Source organism: Arachis hypogaea, chromosome 14 (genome assembly GCF_003086295.3).
Source record: "Arachis hypogaea cultivar Tifrunner chromosome 14, arahy.Tifrunner.gnm2.J5K5, whole genome shotgun sequence".
Classification (NCBI taxonomy): Eukaryota; Viridiplantae; Streptophyta; class Magnoliopsida; order Fabales; family Fabaceae; genus Arachis; species Arachis hypogaea.
The window spans coordinates 9,071,215-9,086,658 of NC_092049.1; the positions used below are offsets into that span (position 1 = coordinate 9,071,215).

At 29.5% G+C, this 15,444-nt stretch overlaps 2 protein-coding genes across 4 annotated transcripts; both read left to right on the plus strand.

The window, feature by feature from the left end:
* Positions 1-3,452: 3,452 nt before the first annotated feature.
* On the plus strand, positions 3,453-14,986 carry LOC112741399 (leucine-rich repeat receptor protein kinase HPCA1). Of its 3 annotated transcripts, none has more exons than XR_011870580.1 (28): positions 3,579-3,863; positions 4,025-4,148; positions 4,448-4,519; positions 4,613-4,687; positions 4,805-4,876; positions 6,117-6,266; positions 6,338-6,412; positions 6,979-7,050; positions 7,135-7,206; positions 7,293-7,361; positions 7,525-7,599; positions 7,693-7,764; positions 7,859-7,996; positions 8,084-8,520; positions 8,636-8,791; positions 8,910-9,046; positions 9,181-9,400; positions 9,489-9,724; positions 9,809-10,317; positions 12,127-12,269; positions 12,389-12,425; positions 12,601-12,781; positions 12,885-13,039; positions 13,144-13,377; positions 13,789-13,978; positions 14,064-14,189; positions 14,279-14,378; positions 14,480-14,986. XR_011870580.1 is itself a non-coding variant. In XM_025790374.3 (19 exons), the coding sequence occupies exons 1-19, from the start codon at positions 3,773-3,775 to the stop codon at positions 10,298-10,300; spliced, it is 2,835 nt and encodes a 944-aa protein (XP_025646159.1). In that variant the 5' UTR covers positions 3,453-3,772; the 3' UTR covers positions 10,301-10,527. The 3 variants fall into 3 exon arrangements, 1 of the variants encoding a protein (XP_025646159.1); XR_011870581.1 differs by having other exon boundaries at positions 12,130-12,269; XM_025790374.3 differs by lacking the exons at positions 12,127-12,269; positions 12,389-12,425; positions 12,601-12,781; ... (4 more) ...; positions 14,279-14,378; positions 14,480-14,986 and having other exon boundaries at positions 3,453-3,863; positions 9,809-10,527.
* LOC112741400 (heparanase-like protein 2) lies at positions 12,048-14,842 on the plus strand. Its single transcript, XM_072215547.1, has 9 exons — positions 12,048-12,269; positions 12,389-12,425; positions 12,601-12,781; positions 12,885-13,039; positions 13,144-13,377; positions 13,789-13,978; positions 14,064-14,189; positions 14,279-14,378; positions 14,480-14,842. Exons 1-9 carry the CDS (start codon positions 12,048-12,050, stop codon positions 14,840-14,842), a joined length of 1,608 nt encoding a protein of 535 aa, XP_072071648.1.
* Positions 14,987-15,444: the final 458 nt, after the last annotated feature.

Below are 15,444 nucleotides of genomic sequence, written 5' to 3' on the forward strand. Positions count from 1 at the left end.
TTTCTTACCATAATTATATTGCTCTAATATCTTGACTGGAAAATATTTGAAAATTATTTTAACAGAAATTTTTATGTACTCAATTGATGTGTGTAATGATTGAGCAGACAATCAAATTATTGATAACAAATAAGTTTTGTATATCATTCAAATCTGCTCATAAATCAAGCCATTCAACATTTTACATTGAATGTGTTGAATAACATTGTTGCCTTAAGCTTGATAAAATTGTTACAGGTTAGAGCTTCCCTTGGTAAAATAGCATATATTAAGGGAGAGCCTTGTGACAATTTGAAAGGGGGAGAAATCCAAATTTTTAAAGGGAGTACCTTATACTCTAATCTCTAAATTTCTTTCCATTTCAATTTTAATAATGTTTGCCATCAAGGGGGATATTGATGAGTTTGAAAAACTCTAATTTAAATTTGATGATGAACAAACATTATTGAAATAATTAATTACAAAATTATTAATTCTGATTTTCATAAAATATATGTTAATTAATAATTTTTGTAATGCAGGTTTACTATTGGACTAGTCTGAATTATTATTGCAAGCCCAAGTGTGAATTTTTGTTTAGCATTGGTTCAAAAATAATCAATGAAATGTGGTTGAATTGTTTTGCTTTGTTGGGCCAAAATTGAGCTATTATTGCTACAAGCTCAAGTTAATCATTTTTTGCTATATACCCAATGCATGATCCGAAAATAATTAACTAGGAAAGTAAATGTTGTTATTGCTTTATGCTTTCAACGGATCTCTTCTTTAAGCATGTGATGGAACTCAAAATTTTATTAAGAAGAATTAATACATGCATTGAAAATATGAGAGAGAGTTGGTCATTGATTTGATGGATATCATTAAGCTACACGTTACTCAGTGAAAAGGAAGTGGACATTTAACCTTGCTTTATCAAAATCCTTTAGTTTCAAATTTTTTCTTTCTTCTCTCTCATGTCTTCTTTCTTCCCTTCGGTCATGTCACAGGGAACTATGGAAGCTAAGTTGAGCTACCAAAAGGAAGAAGAAACTACATGCATCAAGACCATCGAAATGATGGCAAGAAAAAATAAAAAATGTAGTGGCTAAGATCTGCAACCATGAAAGGAAAGATATGGTGATGAGATCTCAGCCTCTCCATACCAAAAATGGTTGAAGGAGATTCGACCAGCAAGGAGAAGATCCTTGGAGGGATGGTTTGTCACTGCTTTTGGGGTTCACTCATCACAGAAGGTAGCTAGGGTGGCTAGGTGAGGGAGGAAGCAAAAGTGGAGCAGAAGAAGCCATCATCATCATGAAGCATCAAGGGCCAGAAATCCATCTTGGAGAGCAAGCCAAGGATGGAGCGCTCGGATTGATGAAGAGTGATGACCAAGGAAGGACTAGAGGTAATTGCATGTTGGGTTTTACATGGGTTATCTCTTCTCTCTCTCTGGCCAAACCGGTTTTGTTCTTGGAGAAGAAGAAGTTAGCTTGGTTTTTAGCTTCAAATGTGGAGGCTTCCCTCTTCTATAAAAAGAGAGAACAGCCACGGTTTGGAGCAAAGAGAAAGTGTGAGAGTGCAAGGCACAGAGTTCTCAGAGCTACCTGAGCTAACAGATTTTTCTTCTCCTTCAATGTATTCTGTTTTGTATTTTTCTGTTTAATTTTGTCATGTCTTGAGTCTCATGAAAAAAGGCAAACAGTGAGGTTTGTATGAAAAAGCCATAGAGCGGAAAAAGGCAGAGAGTGCAAAATTAAAAGAAAAAGCCATAGATGTCCTTAGAGTTCCTTTGTTCATCTATGTTGTGTTTCATGATTCTGTGGAAATCCCCTTGTAAGTTGGGTTAGCACTTTACAGTCTGTAATCAAGAAGATTATAGTGAAATTCCATCATGGTTGTGATGGAGACTGGATGTAGGCTGCACTGCACTTAGCAGCTGAACCAGGATATATCTGGGTGTAATTTTCTCTCTTTTCTACTCCATCTCTGTTTCTAATACACAGGAGCTAAAACTGAAAAATATCTTGTGCCAAGTGACGAGACAAAAATAAAAGTCTCGTGCCAAGTGACGAGACAAAAATAAAAGTCTCGTGGCTAGGAACGAGACAAAAATTAAAAAGTCTCCTGAAATTATTTCAAAGACCAGCAAGTGTTACTGAGCGAAAAGGGGCTAAGATTCAACCCCCTTCTCTTAGCCACTGGAAACCATCAGTTAGGTTTAGGGTTGAGAATGGATAGGGTAGGGTTTAGACTCTATTTTAACCCTATTCGCGGGTTAAAAACTTTCTTAAAATTCTATCCTACTCTACTCGCGAGTTGAGAATCTCTGAACTCTAACCCTACCTGCACCCTAAAGTTCTAAACCCTACCCTACTCGATCCTACCCGCAGAAACAAAAAAAAATTAAATAAATATAAAATTCAACAATTCCAAATTTCATACATATTAATAAAATAGAAAATAAAAAATTAAGTTCAAATTAAAATTAAAAATAATAAAATTTTAAAAAAATCCAACATAAAATTACAAATAATATGATCATCAACTAGTTTAATGATTATTTTAAATTTTTATAAGAAAAAGATTGTGAGTACAAGACTTACTTTTTTCACTACATACATAACTTTTACATATATATTATATAATATATTAAGGATGCGGGTAGGGTAGGATAGAGTATACCCTAAACCCGTACCCTACCCTACCCGCAGGCAAATTTACACCCTACCCTATCCTATCCGCAGCAGGTAGAGTAGACAACCCTACCTGAACGGGTTGGTCCGAGTTAGATATCCTTGAGTAGGGTATATATTGCCAGCCCTAGTTAGGTAACTAATCTTTTCAACTAATAATAGTTAATTTTTTATATTTTATTTATTTAAAATTTTAAATTTTAAATTATAAATTTTAAATTTTAATTTTTAAATTTATAAATTTAAATATTAAAATTGACTAATATTAATTAACTATAAAAGTTAGTTTTTTATATTTTCTGAATTGAAAAAGGAACGACTTCACAAAAATATTCATTCATAAATGTAATTTATTAGCATGCATTAATATATTATATAAAACATTTGGATTTACACTAATTAAAGTAAATTAAGATTTTGTTTTCTCTCTTCTTTTTTAACTCCACGTTATTTTTATTTTGTAAACAAAAACATACAAAATTTATATAAGATTTTGGTTTCTGATTTTCTAAATATATAGATAAATAAGCTATACTACAAGCTATAATTTTAACTAGCTTTGTACTTATCACTTTTTGTATATATAGATTCAAAACCTAAAAATATTTAGATTAATCTCCATTTTTATTTGTTAATTTTTTTTAATTGAATATATTATCATACTTGGAGAGGTTTTAATTAGTTCAACACAGTGAACATATATATGTAATTTTTTTTAAGATTTAAATATAATTTTTTTTTAATATCTATAATAAGTATTATATGACTATATATTCTATGAGTGAAAGGCTTCTTCTATAAAAAAATAAAAATAAAAATAAAAACTAGCTTTGTATTTGAAATTTGGCTATATATGCATTTTGAATCGGTATTACCAAAATTAATACATGTCCCCATCAAGCACTCTAGTCATTATCAGTTAAGGGAAGTTAAAAGAGACACCTAAAGAGTGGCTAATTCATAGAGAAGACTTGAAGAGAGAAAAAATTGAAAAAAGAACAAAAAAACTAGTCCAAGTTATTATTTGATATTTATCATCAACTTTGCTATATAACTGGTTCAGGTGGTGAGTGGATTATTGCAAATTGCAATGAAAGATGGATAACAAATTGAAGTTATCATTATTGGTGCTTTTGCTCAATTGTTTCTTGTTTGTGGCACTTTCACAAACAGCTTCCAATGATGATGGTAAGCTCTTTTGATCCATATATATATATATATATGATTCAAGTCTACTCTTAAGTTTGATTATCTTTGTATATATTAAGATTTAAGGTATTTATTTCAATGAATGAATCAATGAAACAAATTTAACTTTTCATTGCAAATTATATTATTGTATGTTGCAGTTGAGGCCTTAAATTCTCTAAGGGATTCTTTGCAAATCAATATTCCCAGTTGGGTTGTTGGTTCAGATCCTTGTAGTGGTGCTTGGGAAGGAATCACATGCAAGAACTCACGTGTTGTTTCCATGTAAGTTCTCTGCTGAGTATGCTTAATTATACGGTAGAAATTTATATGCAGTTAAATTCATGTGAATGTGAAGTTGATAATTAAAAGTCGTTAGATGATAATTTAATCAAATTTGTTAAATTATTTAACGATTATCAACTATCATATTCATATGAAGTTAGCTGCACCTGAGTTTTCACTTAATTTTATATATTAAGGTCTAAATTTTCATTTAAATAGTGTATTTTTTTTTCATTAAGTTATTCATTATTATTATTAATAATTTTTTTTAATTTATAACATGCTTGTAAATATTTCAGATCATTACCAAACACGGGCTTAAAAGGCCAACTTTCTCAAAATATTGGATCATTCTCTGAATTAGATACTCTGTAAGTTTTCTATTTTGCATATTAAAATTATTTAAATTTTGTTGTTTTTTATGTATATAAAATAAAAAATGAAACTTTTTTTTTTGGGGATAGGGATCTGTCTTACAATAAGGACTTAACAGGACCACTTCCAGCAGAAATTGGAAACTTGAAGAAGCTAACAAAATTGTAAGGCTCTTATTAATTAGTTGTTAATCTTGATAATTAAGTTAATTAAATTGTGCTCTTATTAATTATCCTAACAAAAAGAAAAGTGACTTTAATTTCTCTTGAATCCTTTTGCAGAATTCTTGTGGGTTGTGGTTTTAATGGTCAAATTCCTGATCAAATCGGATCTCTTCCTCAGCTGGTTTTCTTGTAAGAACTTTTCAACTTTAATCTATATTTTAATTTTTATCTGTGATTTTGTTAAGGAGAAGACATATATTATGTAAATTTCTTATATCTGTTTCATTTTATTTTTAAATAACATTTTAAGCAATTTATTGAAGTTAAAATTTGGTTCAATTGAAAAATTATTCTATTTGACCTTGCTAAATTAAACAAAATCTGCCGTATTATTATGTGAAAGTTTTTTTTTTCTTAAAAATATTAAACAGGTTGTTACAAGAATTTGTTTATATTTTTTTTTTCAATACAAGGGTTTCATTAAAAACTTTTAAATTCTAGAAACCTAGTTAAAAATTGAGTTAACACTTTTAATATATAATATATTTTTCAAAATATTGATATTCTTAAAATATTTAAAATTGACATATTTTGATGCCAATGTAATCACGATTGATAAAATAGATTACGTCGTTATTTTTATTTTGATAATGAGACTCTCTTATCTTTATATAGATATAGAGTAAATTATCATTTTTAATTATAAAATTTTAAAATGTTGATAAATTAATTTTATATTCACTAAAAATAATTTTTATATGACAAAAATATTAAAAGTTAATTTTATTTATATATAGATTGTTAATAATATTCTAAATTTTTATATTTAAAAATAATATTTTTTATTTTTTATGAGTATAAAGATAATTTTATTTATTATAAATTTATTAATATTCTAAAATTTCGTAAATAAAACTTGAAAGTTTATTCCTCTTACATATTTTCTTTCTATTGCATTTATTGATGAATATGTTGAGAAATTATATAAAAATGTTACCTATAATTGATCTATTAAGTAAGTAAAAAAAATTAATGAATATAATATTCATTGAATAAAGTTTAAATACTAAGAATTACATGTAAGTAAAGGAGGCACTTTTTTATACAAATTAAAGTTGTATAGAAAAAATATAATTTTTTTTATAGTTATTTTTTATTATTTTATTGTTGTTCAAAATGTGGATTTTATCTTTTTTAATTTCTTTTTTATGGAAATAGATCCTCTCTACTTTTGTTAACATTTAAGAGAATAAAATGTGATCTCTCAGCTTTAATTCTATAAGTGTCAGTTTTTTTTCACATCCACTTCTCTCTTTCATCTCATAAAAAAAAAAAATCGGTAAACTTCCATCTTTACTGTATAATTCACTGCAAATAAATACTAATGATCATGATAATCTAAGTTTAGAGGCACACTTTGTAATTGCAGGTCCTTAAACTCCAACAATTTTAGTGGAACAATTCCGTCTTCAATTGGGAATCTAGCAAACCTAAATTGGCTTGATTTAACAGAAAATGAAATTGGAGGAGAAATCCCAGTATCCCCTGGTCTTGATACCCTCCTCAAAGCACAGCACTTGTAAGTTGTTGTGACTCACCTCTCTTGTGCCAATTTTCTCTTGAGTCTTGACTAACCATATTTTTTTGCAGCCATCTTGGGAAGAATAAGTTTTCAGGAGAAGTTCCTTCTCAACTTTTTAGCTCAGGAATGGCTCTCATGCATTTGTAAGACTTACACTTCTTCTACACTACTTGTCTATCATTTGGCCAGTACAAATACTAAATTGTCTTTAACAAATAAATTTTGCTAATTCATGTGTGTAAATTCTGAAAAATGTGGGTGCAAACTGTATTGATTTATTGGGCAAAACTCTGGTAAATATAGATGTAAACTATATGTTTATTGTGTGCAAAACGTATGTAAATATGGGTGCAAATTATTGCTGGCAAAAAATGATAATATTTGCTGGTCATGTAGCATTGCTCAATTTAAAAAGAACATCTGAAAGTGAAACAAAGTAAAACCAATTTAGGGTTTAGAATTTAAAATTGATAAATGTTAAGAAACTAACACTTTTTATTAATATAATATTGTATCAGATTTTCAAATGATGAAATGGAGGGAATTATATTTGTCATAACAATACTAATCAAACAAAACCAAACTTCCTAACTAGAGAAACAAAATCACAATACAGCATTTGTTTGTTGTCTTGGCATTCAAAGTGGCAAGTTTTAACAGCATGCCTATTGATCAAACTGAATGAATTTCTTCATGTTTTCACTCTCAGGATTCTTGACAACAATCAGCTAACCGGCGAGATTCCGGATACAATTGGACTTGTTCAGAATCTAACTTTGATGTGAGTGATTATTTATACATCAAATCCTCAAACTTTGATGTGAGTAATTATAATTTGCTCATATTTTTTGTCTTGTGGATACAGACGCTTTGAACACAATACATTAAGAGGATTGGTGCCTCAGAGCCTCAACAACCTTACCAATGTTGCAGACCTGTAAGCACTCATAGTTTTTGGTATCACTCTTGGAAATTCAATATTTCCATGACAAGATCTTATTTTATTTTATTTATGCTTTTCAGGATATTGTGCAACAATAAGCTGGAAGGTCCCCTGCCAAATCTTACTGGAATGAGCTCCCTGAAATACTTGTAAGTAGACAAGCATTTGATTTTAGATAACTGCATTATTATTGATCATGATAGTTTAGGTCAGTTAGTTTTAGTTTTAGGCCTGTAATATTTTATATGTACTCAAATTGATTAAATGTTTCTTGTAATACAATGGTGAAATTCTCTAAAATCTATGTTGAAGGGATTTGAGCAGCAATGCCTTTGATAGCACAGATTTTCCACAATGGCTTTTGATTATGAAGAATTTAACAACATTGTAAGTCTTTCTTTTTGTTACTTATTTCACTCTTCTATATCAATGTGCTTTTTTCAACACTTCAATGCAGTTTTTGCCTGTGTTTTTCGACAGACGGATGCAGGAGGCAAACCTGTCTGGCCAAATACCTGCTGGTTTCTTTAGCCTTCCCTCTTTGCAATATGTGTGAGTTTCACTTTCAGAAATAAAAGAAATCTATCATTATCACTTCTATAATCAATATATTATACTAATGCTGTTACTTTTGCTTTGTTGATAGGGTATTAAGTGTGAATCAACTTAATGGAACACTGGATCTTGGCCCCTACTATAGCAAAAAGTTGCAAGTTATTGATTTGCACTCGAACTTAATTGAGGAGTTTACGCAGCAAAATCAACTGCCTAAGTTCATCATAGTGTAAGCTAGTAAAGCAACCAACAAATTATAAGTCATGCAATAGAATCACATTTGACTATTGAGTATTAACTTCATTTTAATATGCAGGCTTCAAAGTAATCCAATTTGTTATGAAACTGGAACTACCGAAACTTTCTGCAAACCTTTACAAATCTCAGATGGAAATCCACAAAACAAATGTCCAGCTTCTGGTTGCAGCTCTGATAAGAGTCTCAGTCCCATGTGCCACTGTGCCTATCCATACACTGGTACTGTAACTTACAGAGCACCTTCCCTTTATGACTGGAGCAACACCACTTCAATAGAGACAGATATCAAGCAGGCTCTTCAATCCGGTGGTCTACCTGTGGAATCAGTAGTTTCAAGCACTCTAGATTCCCATCCATTTGAGTGTTTTGATTTTATTATCAAAATCTTCCCATTAAACAAGGATAGTTTCAGCCAGAGTGAAATTTCTCAGATGAGTCTTGTGCTTCTTAACCTCAGTGCTCATAGACCATATGATTTTTACCCTGACAAAATCGGTAACTTACTATCCTTCGAATCGAATCGTTTTTCATTGACTAGTGTAGAGGAATCATCAACACTTGTTATGTTTTGGACTTAACTTATTTTCTGTATTTCTTTGTCATGATCAAGAGCCTAAGCAGTTGAGTAACTCATCAAACACTGCATTGTTGATTGGAGTGGCAGTTGGTGGTTCTTTTGTCCTTGTGCTATTACTACTTGCAGGGGTTTATGCTTTCCGCCAGAAGCTAAGAGCAGAAAGAGCGATTTCTCGAAACAATCCTTTTGGTAGTTTTTAATGATAAATGTCTTTTTGTGTCTTCTTATTAGTGTCTTAACAATCAAACAGACTACATGTATTCATGAGCATTTATGTTAACAGTACTATTGGTTTCGCGAAATGCAGGAAACTGGGATCCAAGTAAAAGCAACTGTGGCACCCCTGAGTTAAAGGCAGTAAGGCAGTTCTCTGTTAAAGAACTTAAGAAATACACAAACAACTTTTCACCAGCTAATGATGTTGGATCTGGGGGTTATGGAAAGGTCTTGATTGTTTCTTATTTGATTCAGATATGTCTTAAATTGAACAATTTGTTACCAAGTGTTTCATTTCATACTTATTTCTATGTTAATAAAATGTAACATTTTCTGATAGATATTCTTGTGTGTGTATAAAGGTTTATAAGGGAACTCTTCCCTCTGGACAACTGATAGCCATAAAACGAGCTCAAAAGGAATCGAAGCAGGGCGGGTTAGAATTCAAAGCCGAGATTGAACTCCTTTCAAGGGTTCACCACAAGAATGTGGTAAGCCTAGTTGGATTCTGCTTTGAAGAAGGGGAACAGATGCTGGTTTATGAGTTTGTTCCAAATGGAACCTTGAAGGATACTATCACAGGTTCTTTTACACATCAAGCTTGATACTTACTTGAGATATTAGTTTTGTAATTTTATAACATGCATGTGATGTGATGTGATCTATGCAGGGAAATCAGGCATTAGATTTGGGTGGCATAGAAGGATCAAAGTAGCCCTTGGAGCTGCAAGGGGTTTGGCTTATCTTCACGAACACGCCGATCCTCCAATCATACACAGGGACATCAAATCAAACAACATTTTGCTGGATGAGAAGCTTGATGCAAAAGTTGCTGATTTTGGCCTATCCAAACCAATATTAGATTATGGCAAAGATCATGTCACCACTCAAGTTAAAGGAACAATGGTTAGTATTTGATGATTGATTCTATAGTGCTATAGTTTCTCAAACTTGTAGCACAAGGTAATATAATTTTCATTCTAATTTTAGGGATACTTGGATCCAGAATACTACATAAGTCAGCAGGTGACTGAGAAGAGTGATGTGTATAGTTTTGGAGTACTGATGCTAGAGCTCATAACCGGAAGAAAGCCGATAGATCGAGGGAAATACATTGTGAAAGTGGTCAGGAATTCAATTGACAAGACTAAGGACATGTATGGCCTGCATGAACTCATCGACCGAGCCATCAGAGATGGCTCGGCCCTGAATGGTTTTGAGAAGTTTGTTGATCTTGCAATGATGTGTCTTGAAGAATCAGGAGCTGACAGGCCTCCAATGAGTGATGTAGTGAAAGAGATTGAAATCATATTGCACTCAATTGGTTTGGACCCTGCTGCTGATCAATCTGAACCCTCAACTTCATCAAGTTTTCAACATAATGAGGTAAGCTTAGAGAGTTCCCATCAACCTTACAGCAGTGAATCCTTGTATTCAAGCTCCGAATATATACAAAAACACCATGAGCATGAGCCTAGATAAGTCTTCTAAGATCCAAGGTAAGAGAAAAGTAGAACAACTTTTGGATAATGAGTTTGTAAATGTTAGCTTTTGGTGAAACATCATCAACATTTTAAGTGTCTTTTTCATTTTCTTCTTGTATATATATTTCTATAATTATGAATTATATTGGTGTTGTTAAGAACATACACAAGTACAAACTGTTATTATGCTAGGATTTTTTATTGAATAAATATAATATATACAAATATAAGAATATTTATACCTTTATATATGTAAATATGATTGTTATTGATAATGAGTGAATAACTAAAAGATAGAAGGTGTTTGTAGTACAGTTTGAATTGATTTAAAAGATAAAATTGATATAAGTTGTATCTATTTAGATTGTATTGATTTTATTTTATTTTTTTAAATAATTACAATTTATATTATATAAATTTGAATTTATTTTTTAATTTAATAGATTTAAATTATCATAATTTGGATTAGACTGATTTATTGGATTCTAGAAAAAATTTAACAATTTAAAACTTTTGAATTAAAAAAAGATAGTAAAGTGGTTCCAATGTGATTTTAAATTTAAGATATGTCAAATTTAACTAATGATATTTTAAGAGAAATTTAGATTGTGTTGATTTAGATGCTATGGATTTGATTTGTAAATAATTGTAATTTAAACTGTATTAATTTAAATTTATTTTTTAATTTAATCAAATTTAAATTATTGTGATTTGGATTAGATTGATTTATTCAATTTTAGAAAAAAAATTACCATTTAAAACTTTTGAATTAGAAAAAAAAATAATAATAATTGAATGTATATACAACAGTAATTGGCCTGATATCTATGTTGGAGAGACTATGCCAAGGAGTTGTTTTCAGAAAATTGTTGTAAATAAAAGTATAAATAATTAATAATAAAAATAGTATTATATTATATAATATAAAATGAATGAGTCGGTTTGAAATTAAATATAAAAGCTAATCTAATCTAATCTATTATTCACGCCATTTGTTAACAATATGATAATTGATAAGATCAATCTAATTTAAACTTTTACAAATATACAAGTTACCTATTATGAAAGTACACACATTAAGATATCATTAATTTAAAAAATATTTAAAATATTTAGACTAATTTAATCTTGAGAGTTTTCTTATCTCTCATCCGAGATTAAATCCTTAAAACACATATTAGGTTACTATATAGTTCATGATCATTGATCAAGGATATAAACTGTATATAAATAAATAAATTAAAACATATCTTTATATTAAAAAGTTTTTCCTAGAGTAATTTTTCTGTATTTTTTTTTTTGGCGTTTGCCCAGTTGATTAAACTTTAAACCAAAAAAATTGAGGAAATGAAATAAAAATATTGCTAAAAAAAGTTAAATTTGAGCCCAAATATTATAATAAAAAAAATAGAAAATAACACCTCATACAAAAATAAATAAACTGGGATTAGAGCAATTGTCTTTTGATAGCAAATTAAATTTAAGAAACGAGTATTTAAAATAATAAAAAAAATTCAGACAAAAAAAATCAAATTTAACTTTCACAAAAATTGAATTATATAATTTAAACTTTAAATTATTTAAGATAAACATATCTTAAAATTTAAAAATATCTATTCACTTAAAAGTAGTTATAGCTAACCACACTACTAACACTATAAATAGTAGATACCAATGATATAAATCATATAATAAACATCAATAGAAATTATTCATAGTATATTCTCTTCTATTTTTGTTCTACAATGGGTGTGAATCAGTGTGTGAAAGTAGCTCTCTTTTTGGGTCTCTTAGTATTATTTTGTCCTTCTTTTTCTTCATCAGAAGATGTGAAGCTTAAAGTGAAAGGGGTCACAAACATTGCTACAACTGATGAGAATTTCATATGTGCAACATTGGATTGGTGGCCATCTAATAAATGTGACTATAACCAATGTCCATGGGGAAAAGCTGGGATTCTCAACTTGGTATTTTATTTATTTCTTTTGTTTGATATTATTGTCGTATATTACCATTCAGAATATTGTATGCATTTTTTAATTTCATAATGATAATTAATTATTGTTTTTGCAACTTTTTTTTTCAGAATTTGAATAACACAATACTCTCAAATGCAATCAAAGGTAACCCATATTTTCTTTAAAGTCAAATTACTTTAATTAATATATACTATTATGTGAAAAATAATATAATAGAAAATATTGAACGATCACTGTATTTTAAAAAACTGGAGTATTTCATATTATTATCTATCATTCAAAGGTTCATCTAATTTAGTTGCTTTCAAAATTGTTGCAGCATTCAATCCTCTGAGGATTAGATTAGGAGGTTCACTACAAGATCAAATTATTTACCAATTTGGGAAGCAAAAGCACTGCCCAACTATGAGAAAGAAAGATAACGGCTTGTTTGGATTCAGTGTTGGATGCCTTCCCAGAAAGAGATGGGATGAAGTGAATCACTTTTTCAACAAAACTGGGTAATTAATTAATAAATATATATTATTTTAATTTCTCAATATTATTATAATTACTTCACAAACAATCAATTTTATCTTATCTTATTTACTTTAAACTTTGCAGTGTCAAATTTACATTTGGCTTAAACGCACTTATTGGCAAGAAAAATTCCAAGGAAGACCAATTAAACTGGAAAGGAGATTGGAATCCAAACAATGCCATAAGCCTCATGAAGTACACTGTCTCAAAAGGATACAATATAGATTCATATGAATTCGGTACCAAATTAAATTAAAACCCTTTTAATTTTTATAATTAACTAATTTAATTTTTATCTATAATTTTTTATAAATTTAACATTTTGTGCTAATTAATGATATAGGAAACGAGCTATGCTCTGAAGGAGTATCAGCAAGAATAGATAGTGTTCAATATGCAAAAGACATCACAAAACTAAGGCACATAGTTAACTCATTATACTCAAATGCCACAACAAGACCAAAGGTGATGGGTCCAGCTGGATTTTATGGTAAAGAATGGTTTGATAGCTTCTTGCAACATGTTGGACCTGGTGTCATTGATGGAGTTACACATCACATTTATAACCTTGGTGCTGGTATGTATAATAATTCAGAATGTTTTTTTTGTCACATTTTTTTTAATATTGGATTAATAATGATTATGATCTGCAGTGGTATTTTTTAAAATGTGGGATGATTTAATTTAGGGAGTAGAAATCGGACCAGCAGATTTTTAAGAGATACAAAAATCGGACTGTCTGATTTAGGAATAAAAATTGGACCCTCCAATTTGTGTTTAAAAAATTAAAAAAATTTACACAAATCTAATTTGGAGTACATAAATCTAATTTGTATACCTACCATAGTTTTAAAAAATACCAAAAATTATAATGTTAAAGTATATTACTCATTCCACTTTTATATCTAAATCTTTTAGTCTTTTTTGTTGCTTGATTAATTTTTTTAATTCTAAGAATATAATTGTATTATAAAATTATGTTATATAGGTGTTGATAGGGATCTTATTAGCAAGGTTCAAGACCCATATTTCTTGAGCAAAATTGCACAAACTTTTAAGGATGTTTCAACGGCGGTGAAGGAATTCACACCATGGGCTGGAGCATGGGTTGGAGAATCTGGTGGAGCTTATAACAGTGGAGGCAAGGATGTTTCACATACTTTTGTTAATGGCTTTTGGTAAGTTTTTTTTTTTAATTGAATTTTAGCTCTCTATTTTTTATATATTTTTTTTAATAATTTTTTTAATTAATAATAACTATAGGTATTTGGACCAATTGGGTATGACATCAACCTTCAACCACAAAGTTTATTGTAGACAAGCTTTGATTGGAGGAAACTATGCTTTGCTAAATACAACATCATTCATTCCTAATCCAGATTATTATGGGTATGTCACATATATTTATTCATATTCATATAAGTAGTTAAATTAAATGTCATTTTTGAATGAATAACAATTTTATTTTCTTTAAATAGAGCACTTTTGTGGCATCGGCTTATGGGAACCAATGTGCTTTCTATTTCTCATGATAGTTCACCATATCTGCGTACATATGCTCATTGTTCTAAACAAGGGGTAAGCTAGTAATTTGATTTATACATTTTAAAAGTTTTTTTTTAATTTTAAGATAACTTTTTAAAAGTTATAACATATTGTCGATCTAATTATTGTCTCAGAGCGGAATCACATTACTACTAATAAACATGGAGAATTCGACATCTTTCGATGTGTCCCTTGTGAATGACATGAATCTTTATCCGGAGGAGTTAGCATCAGAAGGAATAAACACAGTGAATTTGATGGATTCATTGAAAAGGGAAGAGTACCACTTGACACCTAAAGATGGAAACATTCAAAGTGATGTTGTGCTTTTGAATGGAACTCCATTGGAACTTACCAAGTCAAAGGAAATTCCAGAGCTTAAACCAAAGATTGTTGATGCTTCTTCTTCTTCTCCAATCAAAGTTGCACCTCATTCAATAGTTTTTGTGCAAATCAATAATTTCAATGCACCTGCATGTGCACCTCCTACAAAATAGATTACTAGGGTTCTCTATTGTTTCTTTTTTATGTTTCTTATAGAACTTATATAGAGTTATTAAGACTTATAGAGCATATGCATATATATGTACTTTGCTGGGAATAGTTTATGATTAAATTTCTTTAATTTCTTTTATTTTCAATTAATTATCTTTTTTATTATTGATGACTTCAAGGATACGCATATTATTGCCAAGAAGCAATAGCTCAAATGACATAGTCTCCCCATACTCAATTAAGAGGTTACGGGTTCGAGTCTCCATATCTTCGATAATAAAAAAAAGGATACGCATATTATTTATATGATTAAAAACTAACTAATTAACTGACACTATATATTCATGTATAACAATTTAAATTCACAATTTGAATAAAATTTGAAATATTTATGATAACTTTTTAATATTGCTTTATAATAAAAACCTGGTATATTAGTAATAGAATTAACTTCCTCAGCTAAGTTAACTAAGTTATCAATTATTGAATTATCTTCCTTAGCTATTTTAAGTTTTTAACTTTTTCATTATAATTAAATATTTTTTTCCTATACAAAAAAAAAAGAGAAAAAAGAATAAAAAAATTTAATAAGAAAAAATCTCCT

Bases quoted from the DNA above. Each gene is read 5' to 3' on its own strand.
- LOC112741399 (XM_025790374.3), top strand. From the start codon at position 3,773: ATGGATAACAAATTGAAGTTATCATTATTGGTGCTTTTGCTCAATTGT. The intron at 4,149-4,447 runs GTAAGTTCTCTG...TAAATATTTCAG, and splicing joins AACTCACGTGTTGTTTCCAT to ATCATTACCAAACACGGGCT. The intron at 9,047-9,180 runs GTCTTGATTGTT...GTGTGTATAAAG, and splicing joins GATCTGGGGGTTATGGAAAG to GTTTATAAGGGAACTCTTCC.
- LOC112741400 (XM_072215547.1), top strand. From the start codon at position 12,048: ATGGGTGTGAATCAGTGTGTGAAAGTAGCTCTCTTTTTGGGTCTCTTA. The intron at 12,426-12,600 runs GTAACCCATATT...AAATTGTTGCAG, and splicing joins ACTCTCAAATGCAATCAAAG to CATTCAATCCTCTGAGGATT. The intron at 13,979-14,063 runs GTAAGTTTTTTT...TAATAACTATAG, and splicing joins ACTTTTGTTAATGGCTTTTG to GTATTTGGACCAATTGGGTA.